Genomic DNA, 23258 nt, shown 5'->3' with positions numbered 1-23258 from the left:
AGACACAAAAATTTATTGGTTCAGATCAAGTTTAAAAGCGGACATAATCAGTCCATTAGCATGCGTGTAATAAAAAAAGCTTTTACAACTCACAACTTATAAGAGAAGTAAGCCTATGCCTTAGTATAAATCTTTCTTAAGGTCATCTAAAAATTCATTGCAAATGAGTTCGCGATCAACCTTACAATTTGACAACAATCAACACTGCTTTTTCCGTTTATCTCGTCTCTAGAATGTAACTGAAACTACATGTATTGCGTTACAATATCTCGATTTTTACATATATACCCGCTAGAAGAGAAATAACTACATACAAATAAAAACAAGCGAACGACCAAACAAATTTAAAGGAATCGAAGACCTCCTCTTATTATAAACGGACATGCTCTGAAGACAATAACTCTTAGAGTTCGTAAATTATGGAGGCACACTGCTTGACATTTTTTGGATTTTTTCGTCCATAATTCGTTTTCCCTGTCCCCGATTATTACGGATGCATTTTTGCTGGGTCATGAGACTGCTTCGAAAATGTACGAAATTTCAGACTTTTCTTTCAGTATTTGCTAATTCAAGAATACCAAATGAAATCACATATGACAGACACGGAATCTCATGCTATTCAAATTTGAAGACATTAATTTTGACCCGTTTCGTTGGAAGTGTTATTTAAAAATCGCATAATCGTAATCGTGTTACTAGGGGCAATCTCTATGTGTTATCTTAAGAAATTATTGAGTGCTGTATTACATGTTATGGAATATCGGTTATAAGATGCATCGAAATCAATTTCGGGTTATTTAGAAGAATAATCCAAAATGTCATGTTAATTGAAAATATTTATGGCTTTAAAAGTTTACGATGCAGGACAAGACTATGCCGAAGCAGTACCTTGCCATCTAATTGTAGAAGATGATTCATGAAAGCCAGATGCTTGCAGCGACTAATAATATGAGTATTTTGTAGAGGCCCTCGTAAAAGGCTTAGTTAAGTTAACCCAGAGTCTGATATTAAATACAAATATATGTAGATCATTGAGTAATGAGTATACAATAAGTATAGATACTTATTGTAATCTCTGATTCGAGCCGTCCATCGAGCCACAAGCTAATTGTATTTATATATATATATATATATATTTAATATAATTAATTACACGTAGTTAATTATATTAATTAATATATGTATAAGTGTAGTATATATATATATATATATCCTGTTAGTTTCTCTGGTGTCGTCTTCACGCATACATATATCTTTGAGCAAATATTAGAACAACTTGAACTACTTTTTACATACTAAAGTTTATTTACATGAGTATGGTGGAATAAAGTTTAAAATAAACAATTAATAAAAGTATTGAGAAAATGAAAATATAAATAAACTGGCTTTTTTTTTTGCGCCCGTACTGCAGAAGCTTTATACATCAACAACTTTCATTTATTTATAGCACACAATCAATAACGTCAGTATGTTATGTGCTATATATTGTTTATTCTTTATGACGTATATATATTATATAACCGGATCGACTCGATATCAAAGTCAAGTAAATGTGGCCCCACGTGAAGGAGAAAGAAACTTTTTTTGATCACGATATAGTCCCATTCCGTTCGTTATATTGTTTCATTCCAACTAATTGTTTTCCATAGAAAATAAATTGCTGAGAAAAGGAAAACTCAAGTGCAAATTCAAGGCGCGTTATGCAGCTGCCGGCCGTTGATGTGTTTCCCGCACGGGATCAACTATGGTGACTTGCTTATATAAGGAGAATATTTGAGCAAAATGAATTAGTCGAAAAGGAAAATTTGACTCGAAAAGAAAGTTTCAATTAAGAATGTTCTCAAACTAAGTAAACTATAAATAATCCTGCTCTTAAAGAAATTGGTTGTAAATAAAACTACGATCTAGTGATACGAATCGTATCAAAAAAAGCGTCTTACGTAACAACATGTTATAGAGAGTAATTGTTCATAAATTATGACTTATGCATATGAATTTTTAACGCTATCGCGGCATTTTTCATATTTGGCCGATCGATGAATGTATGATAAGGGAAACAAAAAAATATGTTGTTTGCCTTCGATTTAGCAGTGCTCCTGAATAGTCGAATAGGTAAAAGTCGAGGCTGCCAAGTTATTGTTCGTTGGTTCAAATCTTAACAGCGATAGATTTTAACTTGGTTGTAGCAATAGTGAGCGTTCAGCCGGTAAAAGCATACCACTTATCGATTCGGCATTCACAGTCAAGGGTGCGGCCACAGCATGCACTAACTAACTCCCTACTAACTTTCATATCTATCCTCATTTATTTGTAACCGCGACCGTGTTATACGAATAGGGGATATCCTCTGAGTTGTTGGTCATACTAAAAAAAAATACATACATACAGAGTTTTTCTATATTTAGTTAGCGAAACTTCTTTATTAATTGCAAATGACTTGATCGACGGACATATCATGAGTGCTATCATATCTCGTACGGTTATGAAAAAGGTTTTTATTAAAATTTCTATTAGTTTCATAATTTTGTAAATTGTCAATGAAAATATCATGTGCTGTATATTATTACTTTTTGCAGGTGTAATGGTTTTTTTATATTTTATATTTTATAGTATTGAGTGATATGAGAAAACCGATCAAAATTATATCTGCCACTCACCAAATTTCTATCTTAAAAGTGTTTTTCTATAATTCTCTTCCGTTTTTGTTTTGGATGAGAGAAAATGTTACAAAATAATAATATTTCACCGATTTATAACGCAGCGGATCTGTTGTTAAGTCGCTGCAAATAGGAAAGTTATATTTGCCTGCTAGCGATTGCGCCGATTTTCAATACCAATCTGCGTGAAAGACTTCCAATCTTTCTGCCATATTTCAATATTCGCGAAAGTTATTAACCAAAAAATTGGGAGCCATTTTCACTCCCCGTGGTAGGTTAACCTAAGCAGCTTCACTGCATGCAGTTTGGGCAATGCGTCCAATAAATTTCAAAGTTCTTCGTGCGTTTAAAATGGTTCTCTTCTGTCTCTTTGCGCGTTCCTAGTTTGTAAATCTTTATTCTGGAAGTACCGAAGCCAAGACCTTTAAATTTTTTTGGGAGAGGACGTGACTGTCATTTTCATTCACTTATTTAATCAGGTAGATATGAAAACTGCCAGCCGATACCAAATAATTTTGCATTAAATTATGAGTAAGAATGTGATAACTGAAGCAAAGTAATAGATAAAGTAATAGAGTGTAAAAAATGTACTACGACCACGACAGATGTTGTTATCGATCGGAAAAGTACACTATGACTAAAAAAGAATAGCCGCAATAGATTTTGGTAATGTACAACAATATTAAATAGCAATAATTTAAAAAACAAACGAATGGAATCCGTGTATTTCCAGCACGAGGAAAACCGAAGTAAACGGTAATTCAATTCGAATCGTGCGAATAAAAATTTCTTCAAAGTAACTTAATGTTTAGATTTTAAGGGATACTGATGGCGTGTCCGTAGAACAGCATACTTAATGACTTCTATTCTATGAATGTTGGCATTACACATCATGCAAAGCGCCCGAAAAGCGTTCTGTAGTTGGTACTTTACGCGATAGTGAGACAAGCATATTGCGTCACGAGGCTTCGTAAATCCACAAATTACATTAAATAAGATTTTCTGAACTAAAAAGGGGGAACATGTTGTACCTTTAATTCATTTTACAATCAAGAGAACACCCAACACATCACATCTTTATTTCAGGTTGGGAAAATCGATGAGGACTAACTTATTTTATAAGGCGGAAGCCCGTAGAATGACAGGTAGAAAGTTTCTTTGTACCGATTCAATTAGATCAATGTGACATCTGCAACTTCGTACCCAGAGTACAGGTGAGTATTTTAAAATTGGTCGAAAAATAGCAGTTTATAATCGTTTGGTATCACAGGGTTCGTACAATTCCTTCGATCATCTCTTTACAAAGCCCATTCATGATTGTTAACTGATATGTAAACTGAATTTCAACTTTGAGTCCAAGATCCCTCCCAAATTATTAAATCTGGTTTGATTGCCCAGCTTGTAGCTATCATGGAAAAGATAGCTTAAAGTTTTATTTTTGGATTCAATAACATACCATTAGCCTTACACCATTTGAACAAATTATTTAAGTCGGATTGAAGACTTACCATACCGCTAATATAATTAAACGTGTAGAAGATTTTTATATCATCCGTAAACGTCAAGCACTTCGACTCTTCGATATAAGTGAGTTCGACGTTTGAAAATATCGTAACCTTGAATCCCATGTTTTGGAATCCATTATAAATGTAAGAATATGCCGCGATAGCGTGCACTGTCAGCTAAAATTAATTTTAAGTTTATTCGTCTGCGTAATAGCTTACCTAAAAAAAGCAATTATCAAAATCTTACAAAAATGTCATGCATACATAATTTCTGAAAATAAAGAATACATCGCGTTTCAAATTTACGTAAAAAGTAGGTGTTTTGAATTCTAAGGTTATATGAAAACTATTTCATTATTCATAACGTTTTATTTCCAAGTTACCACTATTCTCATTATTTACTACCCACTCACGGTTATTGATCAAGTTTCTTTATTTTATTTATATATGAAATATAAAAAAAGCCAATTTATGAATGTGCTTTCGACTATGCTTTACATTACTTTTGTGTTAAGATATTAAACTTGAATATCAAATAAGAATATTTCTTTGCTATTTTTATAAGCAAATTTGCCTGGCTGCGCTGTATGTTGCCAACTCATTGAAGAGATCTGAAAATACGTAAACAAGCATTTTTGATCAGCATAAGTTGGTTTACACATTTTCGTCTATGGGCCTTGTAATCTATCCGATTGTCCACCTTTCCAATTGTTTTCGTCTACATTTTTTATAGTAAGGATACAGCTATGATGAAGACAGAAAACTCAAACTTTACGGATATATTGTTAAAAAATAAAAAAAACGAAAACTTTGCAATTTCTCAATTGCCCGGATATTTTTAGCAAATTTGATATGGATTTGGGACACCCCATCAAAAGTTTATAGGCGATATATTAAATTATTTATATAGTATGTCCCTAGTAGATGAGTATTCGAAATTCGGCTTAAAATCATTACAGCTTTTTACTCTATTTTTATTTGCAATTTAGTTATTTGCCAGACAGCGAGACAACTAATAAAAAGAAAAGCGTCCTTTATATCGAAATACTCATGCATAACAATCGGTTACCTCCACATGATGTAGTTAATGGTTCTCTTGTTGGTGTTGAGCACATAGTATTTTGGTGGACCAATTGGCTAATGAATATAAAAGTGTAGGTTTGAAATAAAAGAAAAACGAATTTGTAACAAAACATGGTAGTGAAACCGCAAACGAGCTAAACTTTTGGACATAAACAAAAGGTGTGTAACAATATATATATATATATATATATATATATATATATTTATAAAAGTAGAGGAAAACCATTTAATAGAAGAAAATTAATGAAATGGACCGATTACTGTGGAATAAGAATGATTAATAGGCGAGTATGACAAGGGTTACAGAATTTTTTTTTTTTTACCAACGCTTGACGAAGTGTAGAATATATGCCGCAGCACACAATCAAAGGTCATATGTTAATAGAAGTTTAACTAGCTTCAAGAAAGCTCAAGAATATCGATGGAGTTTTTTCGATTGGTTGTAGGAAATGTTGTCCGAGAAATTGAATCACTGAATATCATGTTCACCACAAAAGTTAGAAAAAATTTTATATATGTGCGGACTTATTTCATGAATTGTCGGCACCGATCTTCTCAAATGCTGTAAAGTTTCATTAGTTAAAACCATCGCTCTCAGGAACTCTAAAAAAGTAATTAATTTCCGATTAATAAATAAGTACGTGTTGGTCACAAGATTTTGGAGAAAATTGATTTATATATGGTTTTGAATACCGAAATGTGTTTTTGGATGTTTTTCAACGCGTGGGATAACTTTTTTGTTATCAAAAAAAAAAAAAAAAAAAAAAAAAACGTTGTGTAAACTGAATTCGGCGCTTGCAAAAAAGTATACATCGTTAGGGAGAATACAATGAGAAAGCAAACAAAAAGAAATGGTGGTACGATAAATATTCGTAGTGTTGCTTATTTCTTGTATATGTTACATGTGTGGGTAACAAGTTAAGCATAGTTAACTACGAAAAACGGATAAAGGTTATCTCTAAAGGGAAATAGATCTTTTTATTGGTGACGATAGATACTTCTATGAATGTATTTAATATTCTCACTGGAGTCTCAGCCGCATAAAAAGAATAAATTAAAATATAAAGACCGTAAAGTAAAGTAGTATCTAAATGGAAATATTCTGATGTGAAAATTCATATAATGAAAGATGTTGAAGAACAGATTTTAATAAATCCATTCTGAACACAACTGGAAAGTTCCCTTTCAGCTTTTGTTCATAATCCCATTAGTAATTTGCTCTATAGCCGCAGTACACTTAATTAATCGATTGGATAATTACAGCGCAATGCTGAAAATTAGTGTGCCTTACGTGTTGCCCGTTATGTGTTTACGCAGGCAATGAATAACAAACTTAGCGCACTTGCTCATGGCGAGCAGAACAATTATAAAAACAAAATTTTTTTCTTTTAAATAATTTCCGAATCATTGTTTCGAGTTGTAACAAAGTAATAATTTTAATGGCTTGATGAAATAATAATAAATGTTATGTTATGTGTGCGTGCATGCGTGTATTCCTAAATGAAATATGCCGTTAAATATTAAAAGGCTAGAAAGATTGCTCATTATTGAAATTACATTTTTTACGTGATGTAAAGTGATTTTTGGCAAATTAATTTCATTTCTGAAAGTAACTAAACAATACCATCTATCAAAAAAAAATTTATAGAGAGAAATCTCATATAATACTATCATTTATTATAAATCATATATAAAATAGTTTTCATTCATAAAATGTTTTCATTACGCAAACATAAAAACACAAAAAATTGGAACGAAAAGAAATCAAAAAACATTAATTCTCGTCCTTTTTTTTCATTTTTGTACAGATAAGACAAGGTCATCCATCTTTCGCGGTGTGTTTGTTGTAGTTGATGAACAATGAGAAAAAAATCCATAATTTTCTTTTTGAAAACAGAGGCGTTCCCAATATATTTATGTTATACGGCAGACGTGTCCTTTGACCGATTTCATCTATTTTTAATATAAACCTGCGTGTTTGTGCGATATTAGAAACCGGTATCTTAATTGTTGCAGCTAAGAGAATATTTACTGTAAACACATATACCGAATAAAGACGGGTAGACAGTACCGAGTTTGAAATTAATAAAAAATTTATATTTTGAAGAGTGTCTGAAGCTCTTCCTTCCTTCCTGTTGATATATGTGTTGATTTATTTACACACAAAATTCAACTACAATGAAATAACAACAAAATCTTACGCAAAACATTACAACTTAACTGTCATAAAGTACAGAAAATAAACAAGAGAAGAAAAGAATATATATCTAGGGATATCTAACGCATAGACTCGCTCGCACGAGAAGGCGAAAAGAGAGAGAAAAAGAATAGAGATATTGACGTTAGAGTTTACTAAGGGAGGGCGGATTCTGCTTCGCAATTGAGGGCAATTTGTGTGTAGGCGGGTGTATGAAAACCATTACCTTCATTATTTGCATCTGTGGGGTGAGACTTGAAGTGAGACTGAGAGAATTGGGTGAACCCGATTGTCAGGGTCAGGCGATGTTAGACCCATTAAATTATTGGAAGGAATGGTTGAAGCTGTCAAGGGAATGCTTAACAGAAGAGCGAACGCCAAGTCCGATGAGAGAAGGGAGAGACCGAGAGGTGACGCTTGCTTTCATTTTGTACACTTGAAACAGATTCTTTAACTAGGCTTTCCTCATGAAAAAAATTTGATATTTTCCTGATTTCGCAGGAAATGTCTCTAACGCTTTTGTCAATAATTTCTAGTATGCGACAACTTTCTGCTTGCATTCCGAAGTTGTCCTTTAAAAGATTTAGTTAAGGGATCTGCACTGTTCTCAATAAAGTTGACACATTTCATGTGAGCAAAACCAGGATACTATATACTCGCCGGAATCCTTTTTAAGAGTAGACATCGTATACATAAAATTCCTTACTGTTGCTTCACAGCTCTTTGCATTATAAAGTATAAAAAGATCGGATAAAAAGAATTCTAATTGAAACTGCTTCTGAACTGATTCTATTGAATCAACCCAACACCCGTAGAAGAGACCGTTTTGCAATAGTTTGACAAAAGAGTTATCACTCAACTTTCGGTAGAGGGTATAATAAATATCTAATTTGGGTGGTTCTAGATGTACTTGCCATGCAATATATAATGTTCCACTAAGCTTAGCATATAAATAAGAAAACAAGGCGTAAGACATAAAATAACTTCCATCGAAAAATTCCACTAATCCTTGGAGCGTTTTACTATTAATATTTATACATTTTAGACTACTCAATATTTAGCTCAGAGTATAAAAAATTCGCCCAAGAGATAATTATATCATTTTTAATGATTTTATCCACCAAAAGATGTCAAAGCGGGATACTTAAGTCTCTTAATGGCATCCAAGAAGTATGCGACAGAAATTCCAAAAAAAATCAAAAAAATTCTATATCACTCTAAGATTCTAAACCAGTTTAGCCATTTCTATTCCTCTACATTCTTTTCGTCTACGAGTTACGAAAATTGTCTCTTTTGTCTTTCCGTATATTTGCTGATCAAAAAGGTTCTTTACCCGTCCTCTCAAGGGGCCGTATAGTTTCCTGATTGTTGCTATGTTTTGTTGAAATTCGTAAATTTTATTAATGTGCAATAGATTCATTTAACGACCGTGGTCTAAACATTAAGGGAGTGTACTGGGAGCTCAAATTACTTCGATCCGTTGTTTGCGGCCAAAAAAAAAATTAATAAAAAGATTAAGCAAAGTATTGTTCTTCGCTGGGCACATCCTTGATTTTTTATCTTTAGATATCGCGATTCATCCAATGTTCAGCACCCGTCACGGGTTAGCAAGCTCGAAGAAACAATGCTGCGCACGCCTTATAGTGATAACTTACATAGCTGCGTATAAGGTAAGGATATTACTTTTCAGCATCCACACATTTCGAGCAGACTACCACTGTACCATTTCACACAACAAAATTGAAATTGGACATAAGCTCTGTGGTTGAAGAACTGAGACTATCCTAAAACAAAATACAAATTTTAACATATTTTTAAAATTTATAAATCAAATTTATGTCAAATTACGGATATTTTCCCATCTATCTATTTTACAACGATTACCATAAATCTCAAGAAAGGATTCCAAAAATCGTCTTTGAACCGCTTGTTTAGAATAGATGAAGAACTAAAACTACAACAAGATGAAAAAAAATGTTTCATATTCTCGAAAGACATGATAGACATCACTGAGTGAGGTATGAAATTTTGCAGAGCAATGAAAATCATCATCCATTTAGTGACGCAGCCATAGCAGGGAAAAAGCTATATGATGCGTGGTGTACCGTGTACGGAAAATTCATCTTAAGATGAAAATATTACATATTTCTATTGTTGATTTTGTATTTAATTTATTGAATGTCCGAAAAGCGCTGCAAAGCCAGGTATGCGTTATATGTTAGTTACATGTAAATACCATTAATTGCTGATGTGCTAGTGAAACGTTAGAAGACAATTTTTAATCTATATCTTCTGACTTTCGTTCTTTATTTTCCTTTTCACTTTTTTTTTTTTAATTTGTTTTTTTATTTTAAATTTGTGGAATAACGAGAAATGTGTCTTGTATATGTTGTTCTCTTGTGTGAGTCCTTCTAATGCATGTATGTATTATATAAAAGAAATTCCATTACTTTTCATTTCAAAAATTTCTATAATATGGTCAAATGAAAAAGATCAATAAAGGAATGTACACCCGCGTGTACCCACATAGACGTGAACGCAACACCCGAACTCAACTAGAAGAGTTATGAAGTATGTAAGCACTGGTATAAAGTTTCGAATATAAGGTAAATAGCTCGTAAGATACATACAAGCAAAACACTAACACAATGGCCACTCATTCGGAATGAGTGTATGAGTGTGTATGTGTGCCAATGAACGTACTACAGCTTAGCAATTATCCTCATTTAATACTTCTAGAAAACATATCATGATATAAAAAACCTCGTTAGTGAATTCTTGCTCTGGCTTTCTCACCGTGTTTTTTTCTCTTATATTCTATTACCAATGGGTTGGTGGGTGGGTGGTTGGTGAATGCAAGTTTCCTACGAACAGAAGCTTAACTGGTCATTTGACTTGTTCGAGCTATTCTTGTCCTATGAAAGTCACTAAATAGTTGATAAAATAAACTTTATTTTATAAAAAGGAAAACGCACGTTTCACATTTTTCTGTAACCATACGATTTCTATGTCAATTTTCTATATATAAGCATATGTACGTATATAGGTACACATAGATATGCTTAATACATATTATTGGTGTTGTGAGTCCATTACTATTGAAATTGTTTTCTTGATTTTATCTTTTGAGTTCAATCCGACATTAGTTTTGCATAAAAGAATTCAGCAAAAAAAAGCAAGGCTTCGCTTACCCTCGCTTAGTATAAGTAACACTTGCATACGTGTGCACCTGTATATCTATATACGGGATTGTGTGGCATTGTTTATGGAATATGCAAAGTACCGTTCGGTTTTTAACATTCAATACCTTGTGCATCAGAAGAAGAAAAACAACAAGAAAAAGATGGAAGAGAAGGAGGAGAGAAAAAAGGGGAAAACTAAGCAAAAAAAATAAATATTTTCCTCTTCCTGTCTTTTTCTCTCTCCTCCTCTTTCTCTCTCTCTCTCTCTCTCTCTCTCTCTCTCTGTTCAGCTATTGTTTAAAGTTTTCTCTTTTGTTATTGCTGTTGGTGTTTTTTTTTTCTTTCTTTTTTTTTGTTTCGTACAATTGTTCAGTGTTTCTATACATTATTCCTTTTATTCATACGATCGAGCATAATTTTGTTCTGAGAGTTAAGTGTGAGTTTTACCCACCAAATAGATGATGGCGTACATGCACGCTGGGAGTAGTATTTGGTTTGTTGGATAACGAAAAAAAAAAAAAAAAACGGAAAAATGGAAACCAAATAAAAACCTATAACACTCTAGTTAAATATAATGGGTGGTTTTTTTTTTGCTTTTGCATTTCTCTTTTCGCCTAGTTTTGTTTCATTTTTTTGCTGCTCCTCAGTGCTATCATACTATTGTAGCCTTGGATGCTAGGGATTTACTTTCCCTTTTTTACTTCAACAATACATTAGTGCTGTTAAGCTGAAAAAATTGAGTTCGTATATGTGTTTTTGTATCTTTGATAAACGTGCTTATTATGTTTTTCCCGTTTGACACATTTCAGTTTAGTTCATTCTTGTTTTTTGTCCCACTCCTTTTACACCGCTTGATAGACATTCGCCCAAAGTGGGGAAAAGCACAAGCACAAGCAATAGTCAGTCAATGGCTTATACATGCTTTTTGAAAAGAACAAAAAAATAATAATAATAATAATAATAATAAAGCAAAGATCAATACATTATACATGAATATACGTGTATTCCCTATAGGCTGCGACTAATGGACCTAGGTTGGTGCTTTGTTGATTATTATTCTCATGCTGTTAGACTGTGGGTGCACTAGATTTGCAACTTTGTTTGTAGCATAGGCAATTATGCATAAGGAATTGTATGAATAAGCTTTTCACCGAAACGTTGTAAATAGAAAGTTGGAACTTGCTTACATACTTTTATTTGATGACTTCATTCGAAGAACAAACATTCTCTGGCTAATTAAAACGTTTACAAAGCTTATTGGGAAGTAAGATTATTTTGAGTATTTCTCAGGCTTACTTTTATCGAACTTCAATGACATATTCACTGCTTCTGTGGAATGTTGGGCATACTGATTACAATCTCATATAAGGCATGCTAACCAGAGAACATACGTTCAGACCCGTCTCAATCCTCTTCTAATTCTTTCGAAATTTAATCGATTTATAGTATAATTGCATTGATTTGAACGATTTCGGCCGTTTCATTCGAATTTAAACAAACACTCATGATTTCGTCATTTAAAATAAAAACGGAGAGAGAAAAATAGGGAAGAATGAAAACAGATTGACAAACGCGGCAAAAGCAAAGTGCTGTTTACAGAACGAAAAAAAAAAAAGGAAAAGGGTTTTAATTCATACGATCGTTTGGTTGAAAATGCGACATTCCTATATATTCGCTTGATTATTTGCGTGTATAGAGACAAAAAAGATAGAGAAGAATGACAATTAAAAAATAAACGGATGCAAGTAAAGAAGAAAAAAGCAAAATTGTAACATGAACGCGCTGCATATCAAAGGCGAAATGACAGTGGCATCCAGATGCATAACTTCCTCCTTTCTTGGATGGTTAATATAAAATAAAATACAAATATTTTGCGAAAAAGGAGCAGGTGTACAGTAATATTTAGCAAAATAGTATAATTCCTAATCATGGAAGAACCGGTAGGCAGTTGGTAAACTACTCTTAACCCACCTTAGAAAATATGTTTCTTAATTTTTATTGATTCTTTGCGAACTTCTTGTACCACTGATATGATAAGTGTTTGAGTACATTTACAACATTATTTCTTGCATAAATTTAAAAATTAATAATGTTTTGCAGGCATTACTCGTATAATGTGTTTCGTTGACTTTTCGTTGTGTATACGTTGCAAGAAGCGTCAAGGCTAAGACGTAGAATAGATGCCATCGTTGAATTAATATATTCTATGATTCAAAATAACTTTAAATTTAAAATGAAGTGAAGAAAATGTGGGAAACAGTTGCCTCCTTCGTTTGCTTGAAAGCCTTAAAAATTTGATTAAGAAAAATTATTTTCCATATTTGTTAAACAAGTTCCCATGAATCAAATGAACGCTAAGGACTACGAAGAGGGACTGAAGTAAATATTTGGAAGTGAATCACTGTTTCACATGAAACTTCATACTAATCGGATTGTAATTGCTCCTAGCATGAGTACAAAAAGGCAAACTCAAGCAATATTTCATATATACTATGCACTGTGTTACTGCTTTTTCTTTCCTGCGTCGTCATACGTTGCATAACACAAGTTAATAGATATAATCATCGAAGATAGCCTAGGGTATAGAAAATTAAACCTCGATGTGTAAATTTGTATCGTAGAGATGAATAAATTTCTTGCAAAAACAAAGTTCTTTCGCTGTTCACAGCTTCCATGAACAAACAATTCCAAACAATTGATTTTTCGAGTTAATGATCGATCTCCGTAATCGTCAAATGACGAACTTTTAACCATTGATATCGATAGTAACTGGCCTAGCAATTAGAAGGCTACCAACATCATAACGAATTTTCAGAAACCAATTTTGACGCACACTTGCGTGTTAGAGTGTTGTGATCTTTCTACGCTTCCTTCTTCCCAGCTATATCCTCTAAGTGAGGGATGATAATAAAATATAAAACCAAAAAACCTTTCGCAAATTTGCGACGAATGCTGTAAACGATCTTCTGTATATTTCATGCAATTGTAAAATATTTTGTTAAAATGTCGGTACAGGTTTCCACTTTTAATTAATGGGGAGCATCCGGTACCTTGGACATAAAGTAAGATAAGATCATATCAAACGATTGCATTGAATTGTGTCCAATATTTGTTCTTACTATTCTGATCAGCATGAAACCGGATTATTATTGCTCATCTAGTTGGTTAGAAAAGCTTATGTGGTCCCACCGCTCTAGACGGTTAAAACTAGAAATTAAATATATCGCTCAACAAGTTCCATCCACAGGTTCAATTCAATTAGTGATGATTATGAACTAGACAAACAACTTTGCAAAAGCTTGACCTTACGGACCTTTCTAAATGGAATTTCGCATTCGATAACATCAAGAAAATTTGTCCGACATTCTTGTTGATGAATTTATCTGCCTTGTGTTGTTTAATATGCACAATCCTAGCATTATTTCAAAACACGGTAACCGCCATTGTCTTAAATATCCTATCGGCTTTTGTCTACAACTAACCGGGAAGCTGAAATTCGCGAGATGAGTTTAAAGGATGATGATGCCTTATCAAGTATCAGCAAACTGCCAATATAAATAATTGCATTCAGCATCTTGCTCCTCCAAAATCGATCAACACTTTTCTTCTTGTGGTCACCCGGGAGCAATTTGGAGCTTCACGTTGTTAAGATCTCTCCGAATTCAAAATGCATATTGATTATCGGTACTGTTTTAGCGCAAAGTTTGGAAAGTTTTCTTTCGCGATTTCCCGCCAACCAATGTATACGACAGTATAGACAGCATTCAGCTTGTTTATCATCTCTGTTAGATTAATAGTTTGCTTAACGCAAGGCACTAATACGAATGTTTTCGAAAACATTCCTCCATTTAATTCAGACGTTCACTTGCAAACTCCTGCACTAGAACGCAAATGAGGTAAAAACAGTTTCTCGGGAAAACTGTTACTTAGTTTAAATAATTTTCGCTTCTTGCGCAATTTTTATTTATTCTAATTGCGGAACATTTGCGAGCAAGCCCTACAACGGTACATGTTATATATTAATTTCCGTGTGTTTAGTTTCTTAAGAAATTTTACATATATAATGTAAACATCATTTCTTATTAGGTTTTTCTTTTCTTTTTTTTTTGCGTATAAACTAAAAAAAAAGGAAGAAATTATTCAAAGCTTTAAAATAAAAAAAAATAAAAAATGAAAAGTTGAGATGTTTAGTTGTTAGTCAAGTTCGTTGTATTTGGTTATGAAGCGTTTTTATTAAAACATATTATTTTTGTTACACACATAAATACTGAAAGTATTTATAAAAGACCGGTTTCTTATAGTTTTATTACCTCATAAATTTAAGCTGGTGCCAGCCTACAGTAAGCTGCCGAACATATGTTTTGCGCATTGATTAACGAATCGCATCTAGTTTCATATATTAATTCGTTTTTATATTTACTTTATTTATTTATTACTATTTTCTTTTTTTTTTTTGCTTTATTTTCCCGAAAACACGGGGTGGCGACGAAGTTATTTAATGTTACTTTAATGCCTTTTATACGTTTATGGTTTTATTTTTCTTTGCGATTTGTTAGTTAGTATTTGTGGTAACGTATGAAACATACGTAATAAATATTTGTTCATTTTGCATGTATTGTGTTTTAACCGGAAATTGTTTAAAACAATGTCTTAAAGACATAATATGAAAAAAAGGCTGAGCCTAAGTTCATATTAAAAGTTGTCTTTGCTAAGCATTAGCAAGAATTCGAGATATATTTTCTATCTAGCAATCAAAAATAAACGAATGAATAAAGCCATATAAATAGTGGGTCTTTACTAAATTCGAACAAAATACAAGTGCCTTGAAACACTTGACTGGCTTATGTTGAGGTTATAATCGATTTCTATACACACGAATTATAAAGATAAATGCAGAGAACCTTCAAAGTGAATCAATTTTTATATCCCTCACCGAAGGATATGTATTCTTGATCAGCATCAAGTTCTGAATCGATTTAAACAAGTCCATCTGTCCATCTGTCCTGTTGTTCGTCTGTCCACCAATGGTTAAAACGCTTAAGAAAATGCTAGAATTATACGCAGACTCTTAGAAGTTCACTTCCATAGAAATGCTTCAAAAGAAATGCAAAATCAGTGTTCATCCGCACCTGGCCTCCCCCCTTTCCTTTAATGATATTAATATTGAAAGGCTATCAATAAATATTGAATGTATTCATTATGAATAATATGACGCCTTTTCTTTTTTTTATGTACAAGAGTTTTTAAATGAGAATAGAAAAAATCTTTAATGTTTAAGGCTACACTTGTAGCCACCAATAGTATTGTTACGAAAATCCCAAACCCAGTTAATTCCAGCTAAGTAATTTCCCCTACTAATAAATTCTCTAAAGAAGCAATAACCAAATGCACATTCGCAGGCGCGTCATGCAGCTGCAGGCTAATGAAAACGATTAGCGGGAAAATCAGTCACGGATTAAATGTAAAAACTATGAATTTGGGCACAGTAACATGCTTGTAAAAATGTATATAATTAGAATATTTGTGGAAGGGAGAGTTAGTCGGATGAAAACATTTGAGCTGAGAGTACGGTCAAAATAAATTGTGAATAATCTTACATATAAGGAATATAATTGTAAATAAATACTACTACTGTTAAGGAATGCCATTGTAAATAAAAGAGCTTTGAAGTGTATTTCCCTTGAGCAAAATATCCGCGATTCAGTGATACGGACTGTATCTTAGAAAAAGCGAATTTCATAACAGTATCAAAACACCAACAAGAATTCCCATTTTTTTTTTTTTTTTTTTTTTTTTTGAAGAATTTTATAAAATTTTTTCTTGTTCTTTTTGTTCTGCTAGTTTAATTCACATTTGAAAACCCTTTAAAAACTATTTAGAGATGAAAACAGCACATACACGTGTACATATGTTCACTTAGTTTATGCTTTGTACGTGAAGTGAATTGAAACGTATGCGCAACATAGAGAAAGAAAAATGTTATTATCAACAGAGAAAAATAGTTAAATACCTAACTTATGTTGTAGAGATGGGTTACTCTGTCGTTGATTATATTTAAATATATGTATCATTAGATATACAGGGTCATCAAATAAGTGTTTTCTTTCTTTTTTTAATTTGTAATAAAATCCAAGCGGTGAAAAAGTTCGTAGTTTATTGGAGTAAGCCAAAATTCCAACTTAACGCCAAAGTAATAGGTCCAATATATTTATAGTTTATGGTTTTCGTCGCAAGCCCGCGTAGGCATTCTAGGAGATCACAAGATCGTTGAGCTTTCGTGCCAATAGATTGATTTTGTCACGAAATTGTATGAGACTTTGGATCATTTTGTTGAAGCCAACTAAAGTAAAAATTGAAATTATCTGATTTTCGATGCAAAGAATCAATTATCATATCTCTCCAGCGTTCTACACTACAGATAACTGCAATGCCAGTTTCATCTTTAAGAACGTCCTTATTAGCCCACAAACCACACGCAAAAGTTATTTAAGTAAAGACTCTTGAGGAACATCAAATGTGTTTTCTTTACACTAAAGGGGAATTAATCTTTATTTACGAAATTATTTAATCGAATATGAGCTTCATCCTACATGCACGAGTTTTCGTAGCAAGCTTTAACAATTTCTGTGCGCTGTATTTACGCATGTATTGTATTCCACGGATAACGCCATAATGCAAACAATATAATAAAAACAATTTGATCCAAATATCACTCAGAAGTGTCTTTCGTTCAAGGTTTACTATCGGAAACCCAAAATGGATGAACTCTACACGTGTCGCATATCACCCAATTAGTGCATAGGATGACCAATAGTTATAAAGCGATTACTGGCAAATTCAATTCAAATATGATATTTATATACTCCTAACCTTTAAAAAAAATCGATCAAAATTTTCATAAGTTTGCGACAATTAGTTTTCAAGCTATAGTTGTTTTAGTGGCGCCACTTTTATAATTTTCATAACAATGCAAAAATCCGAACTTCTTGAAACAATTTCCACTTGGACTATATGCGATTTCAACAAAATGTATATCGTGCCATAGGCACCGTGATATAATCAATGTATTGAGAGAAAAGTTTAGCGTGATATAATTCCATCGGACTTTTTTTCGATTATGTTAAATCATTGCTTTGCGTCAATAAACCACAAACACTCAATGACCTCATTTTCCAAGATTACTTGCGTTACTGCTGAAATAATGGCAAATTTAAGTGAAAAAGAGGCTAAGTATTGAATTTTGACAAAAACAATTGATAAAATAAAACTAAAATCGGCAATCCGACAAGCTCTACAGCTATAGCGTAAAGTTTTCTTTCAAAAAGATAGCAAGCGATCGATCAAGATGGCACATAATTCGTTAAGTAAGGTTATTAAAGTTGGAGTATAGAAAATATGTGTCTGAACTATCTCCGAAGAAACCACACAAAGTTTCTGTGCGTCAACGAAAGAACGCACAATAAATTTTGATAACGCGATGTTTTCTATTAAATTGAAGAAGGTATTGACGCAATGGTTGAATCAACCAAACGTGTGTTATGTGAAATGCAATTGTACGAAAACACGGTACTTAACACCGAATGATCACAATATGCAAGAAGCGCCAATAAAGCGATTTTCAAATATTCCAAGACTCGGTCACTTTTTATTAAAACACGTAAAGTAACGCAAAGAGGTCATATTTCATCGAACTTACTCTCCAGAATTTGTTGGGCTATTGTTATATCAACCACAACGGAGTAATCCAATAGGATCGGGAATTCACTTTGACAGAGATTTATTGCTTACTTGACCCGGTTTCGCAACGTGTCTGGCTGCCAGTTCAATTCCAAAAGGTAAATTTTTGTTCCTAGGCTACGAATGGATGGACTCATTACATGAAAAACGAAAATTTTTTTTTGCCTTACAAGTGTTCTTTAAAAAAAAAAACAAATGGCGTGATCCGATTTAATTCGGCTATAATTTTACACTTGGTTTCATCTAATAAAAAACTGTGTAGAATATTTTCTAGGCTTTTTAAACTGTAGCTGTAGCTAATTATCACAAATGCATCGTACTATCGTTTCCATCGAATCATTAACTTTTCAAATTATTTAAAAAACATTAATTCTCACCTATTAGTTTATGGTTGATATATGTTTTTCTCTAAATATTATGTCATGTGTGTGTGCATGTTCGACTTTTTTATTCAATCAAATGCGTAGTTTATTAATCTTATGTTTTATGTTTCACGTTTTATAACTGGTAAGTGAACAAACGCGAAATATGTGGTTTTCGCCTTTTATGTCATTGAACATTTTTAACCATTCATGGAAGACTGTCGAATTTGCGATAAGTTAGTGCGCTTAAGCGTTTGGTGATAATAAGAAATTTTAATGTCCACAAGTTGTTGAATTTTCGTAAACGTTTTGAAGTCCACAAACGCCATGAATTGAGGTAAACATGCGATTAATTCATTGAATATTTACAGTATACCTCTATGTATTGTCGTGGGAGAGTGTGTGGGTTTTTAGATGAATTTTAAATTTATTGATTTAAAAATAGGTTTAAATTACTTTAATTTATAAGCCCTTTTCCTCGTTGAGTTTATTTACATCAGTCATTACTTATTCTCCCAATAGTTTCACTTTTTTTTTAGCTTTTGCTGAATGTGTTTTGCGGGTAAGAAAAAAAAAAAAGAATCGTTTCATTAAAAATATATACATATAACTATGATAAACGTAACGCACTAGAAAATGTATTGGCTCGCACACATGTTACCGGATATAAGCAGTCACAAACATACATGCAATTAACATAACATATTCGAATTAATTTAACTAATCGTACGCATTCCATTAGATACTTTGCTGGTTATTGGAGCACCTTCGAACCTACGGATCGAATAGTTCATTGATTATTGAACTATATCTGACTGACTCAAATTAAGTAAAAACTTTGAAACTAATATGGGGATTTTATATAAAGTGTTTAATTTATCTGACTAAAAAATCGGACTTCCGTAAAAGTTGTTTTCGTTAAGCATTTCGATGCGTTACAAGCTCTTTCAATTCAACAAAATTGCCCTTGTTGAGGCAAAAATATTTAAGGCTTTACTTTTAAAGACAATTTAACAACATATACAAGATTTGAAAAGTTTATCTTTGTCTCTTTAGCAGTTTATACGGAAGTTTTGGTGGGAAGCTAAACACTTGAATAATTTTTATTTATCGTTTGCAAGAATGTAAATATAACCAGCGAAGAACTTTTATTTACCTTCAATTCAACACATATTTCATGTCCTAGATAACAAAGCTCGCTATATGTGAAATTGCGTATGAAAATGTGTGTAAAAAAGTTTGTTACATGCGAGCGTTCATGGACGCGTTAGCAATTCAGAGGAAGTTGAGTTTGCTTAGAAATGTCATATAACTCTACTAAGTAATTTCATCGGATTTAAAGCAAAAATGTACTGTAGATTTAACATAAAATTTATATTCAATGATTTTTTTTTTATACCCTACACCACTTGTGGATATATGCAAAAACGAATAAAGATATGACTAAAAAATTTGAAAATCTTTCTTCCATAATGCAAATTAACTCAAAATTTGCACACATAACGGATCTGAATGTATATTTTCTGAAAATGTCGGCGCAAATTCCATATTTCACATAGAGTAAAGCATACCATACGTTATATGCTTATACATCATAAGCAAGTGGATAAACAACGGTTTCTTGCGGAGTTGCACTTATATTTTTACATAATAAAAAATCAATTCTTGTTTCTCATCAATATGACAACTACTCGTGAAGGAAATTATATATAAAGCATTCTCTTTTTCTCGACAGGGACGAATAACCAGTTTGAACCAGTTTTGGTTTAATTTTTCTTCTTTTTTCTTTGAGCAATATGCATACATTTTGCGCTTTTTTAATATTTCTAAAAATCATGGACTTGACAAACTATGACAAACGCTTCTAGGCGCTACAAATGAGATGATAAACTTAATGTTACCTTCTCTTATGAATCTGAAAATCAAAAGAAGTAGTGATTTTAAGGAAAAAAACACAAAAAATAAAAAAAAAACACTAAGTGGTAAAATCAAATCAGGAAGTACAGCAGAAAATGTGGGTTGTGCCAAGTCAACTATGAAAATGCGCTGTGGATTTTATTTTGTTTTCGTTTGGGAAATGAAAATTGGTAGACATGCTAGGCGTACGTACGCTTGCATGTATAGAAAAAATATTTATGATTTATGCCATAGACAAGCTGAAAACAAATGTTAAAAGGTTTTGTTTTTTCCTTCTTCTTTCACTTTAATTTTTTAGTCCGAATTTTGGGTTTTGCTTTACCTTAAAGTAATATATATAAACGAATCCTAACAAGTACTATTAATTTTTGTGGTAATCTTGGGCCTGACAATTTTAACAAGAACAAAACAACATTTAGGTAATTTTTTATGTATATTCATTACTCAAGTGTCTTTAGAACAGAATTTACAATAATTGCACAGACTTTTCGGTTTTCTATAACAAATATGGCCGATATGATACAAAATTTCACTTCGAGTAAGCGTATGTTTCCTTTCAGGATATCTGTGATATTCACTTTTGGGCCTTATAAGTGGATTGGTTATAATATTACGTCCTTGCTTTCTAGTGGTGGGAGCGTAAAGAACAATATTTTATATCGGATTTCAAATTCATAATACATTCATGTATGCTGGACACTTCTTATAATAAGTTTGTAAGCAACATCATGACGAGCTTAAAATAAGCCTATCTTTTATTGTCTCAATTGCTTTAAGTTTGTTCGTATTTCTGTCCATCAAGTTTCTGCCCAAATATTTTCGTATTCAATCAACAATTCGCAATAATCAAAATATTTTGATAAAGCCTGGTATACTGACATGTTTTGGCCAAAAAACGGATGCCATTGAAAAAGCATTGGGTTGGTCCATATTTATGATTACTTCTTGTAAAAAATCGCATTTCAAAAAATTGCTATAAGAAAAAATGTCGCTAAAAAGGCACATTTTAGCACACTAACTGAATTGGAAAACTTTGAAAGGGATGGGGCGATTTTTTAACACTTTTAGTATATTTTAATTGCAATTAGTTTAGATATATAATTTGATATATAAATTTACTGCACTAAGTTTCGACCGCACCGACGTATTTTTCGAATATAATCTCATATAAAGCTTTTCATAAAAAGTAAGCCTTTCTAGTAAATTCCAAATACAATTTTTTTGTAGTTTACGACGAAAATCGGTAAAGCATAATGAGTTCTTCAATAAAAGAACTGATTTTACTGAATTTGGATCATGTCATTTCACGTTTGGGGAACTCCTTCCTTTTAAGGGTTCTCTTAAATAATAATCGTTCGTAGGGCAACAAGGGGCAATTTGTGATACATTATAGGGCAAAAATAGGTGAAGAGCACTGTTACTCAAAACGATGTAGGTCAGTTAACGGTCAGCCTCGTTCAACTTTAACGTTTTAAATGTTTTTTTTTTTTTGTTTGTATTTGTTTAAAAATGAAGGATCGAATGGAAAGACATTACGGGTTTCAGAGCGTTCCTTTGTAGACGTGGTTCTCTGCCGTTTACAGCAAATAATGTCTATAGTGTTTTGGATGATCACTGGCCATGGGGTCCTTCTTTTTAAGTTTTATAAATTTGAATATAACCGAATATACTCGTTGTATAAAGGCGAAGGGAATTTTTTAAAATCTAGGATGTAAACACATTTGTCATCAGTACAGAAAGTTCTTTGAATGAAATTGCTTTTGCTTTCTCCCAACGAAAAGCGAAATAATTAGTCTCTCTCTCTCTCTCTCTCTCTCTCTCTCTCTCTCTCTCTCTCTCTATCTATCTCTTTCTCTCTCTTCTCCCCTTTCTCAATTACAAGCTGACATTTTTGTCCAATGAAATGAATTAAGTTTCGAAATACTTCTTAACGATTTGTGCATTAATCCATAATTGGAAAAAGAGAGAAAGAAAACTGATAATTTTTCCCTTTCTATAATAAATGCATAAATAAATAAAATTAAAGAAAGAAAAAAAAAGGTGCAAAATACTTGAACGTATAGTGTGTTATATGAAAACTTTTAAATTTATTTTCTGTAACAATGATATTATTTATTATGTATTAGATTAAGGAATTTGTCAGATGCAAATGTGTACTTAAAGCATAAATATTCTATAATAAATATTTAAAATGTTTTATATTAATAACGGCGCTCAATATTCAACAGATTCATACAATCCAGACATTGCTTATGCAATGCAATAACAAAATAATATTTCCTAAAACATAAGTCCTCATCAAATACGCACGCATATAAAGATAAACATATTCGTGTACATACAAATTAACGTTTATGGAAAGCGTTGCTCATCTGAATATGAGTGAGAAGCAAATGACTTTTTTTTTATATTTCGTTACATTTCATGGTATTGCAATAATTTGCGCAATTATTCATTTGCATATCTTTTCATTACATTCATTTTTGTTATTTTTATTTTTTTAACGTAAGCTACTTTATTATTGGGGCTAAACGTGTGTGCAAATGTGTAAGTAATTACATATGTTACGTAATTGTATGCGTGCATATACGTATTCAAAGAGTGAATTAATTAAAATT

General features: G+C 32.3%; 1 protein-coding gene across 3 annotated transcripts in view; it reads right to left on the bottom strand.

The window, feature by feature from the left end:
• LOC119641681 (serine-rich adhesin for platelets) overlaps positions 1-23258 on the bottom strand; it is a 234193-nt gene that overhangs the window by 152705 nt on the left and 58230 nt on the right. Inside the window, exon 1 of one of the 3 annotated variants that reach the window (XM_038040464.1) lies at positions 14935-15066. The exons of the other annotated variants lie outside the window; for them this stretch is intronic. Within the exon in view, the coding sequence (XP_037896392.1) occupies positions 14935-14993 (59 nt within the window). The 5' untranslated portion in view covers positions 14994-15066. Of the gene's footprint in view, positions 1-14934; positions 15067-23258 lie in introns of those variants that run through there. 3 annotated transcript variants of the gene reach the window in all.

This window comes from Glossina fuscipes, unplaced genomic scaffold, assembly GCF_014805625.2.
Source record: "Glossina fuscipes isolate IAEA_lab_2018 unplaced genomic scaffold, Yale_Gfus_2 173, whole genome shotgun sequence".
NCBI lineage: Eukaryota > Metazoa > Arthropoda > Insecta > Diptera > Glossinidae > Glossina > Glossina fuscipes.
The sequence above is the reverse complement of the archived record's forward strand: the minus strand, read 5'-3'. Positions and strand labels throughout refer to the sequence as shown.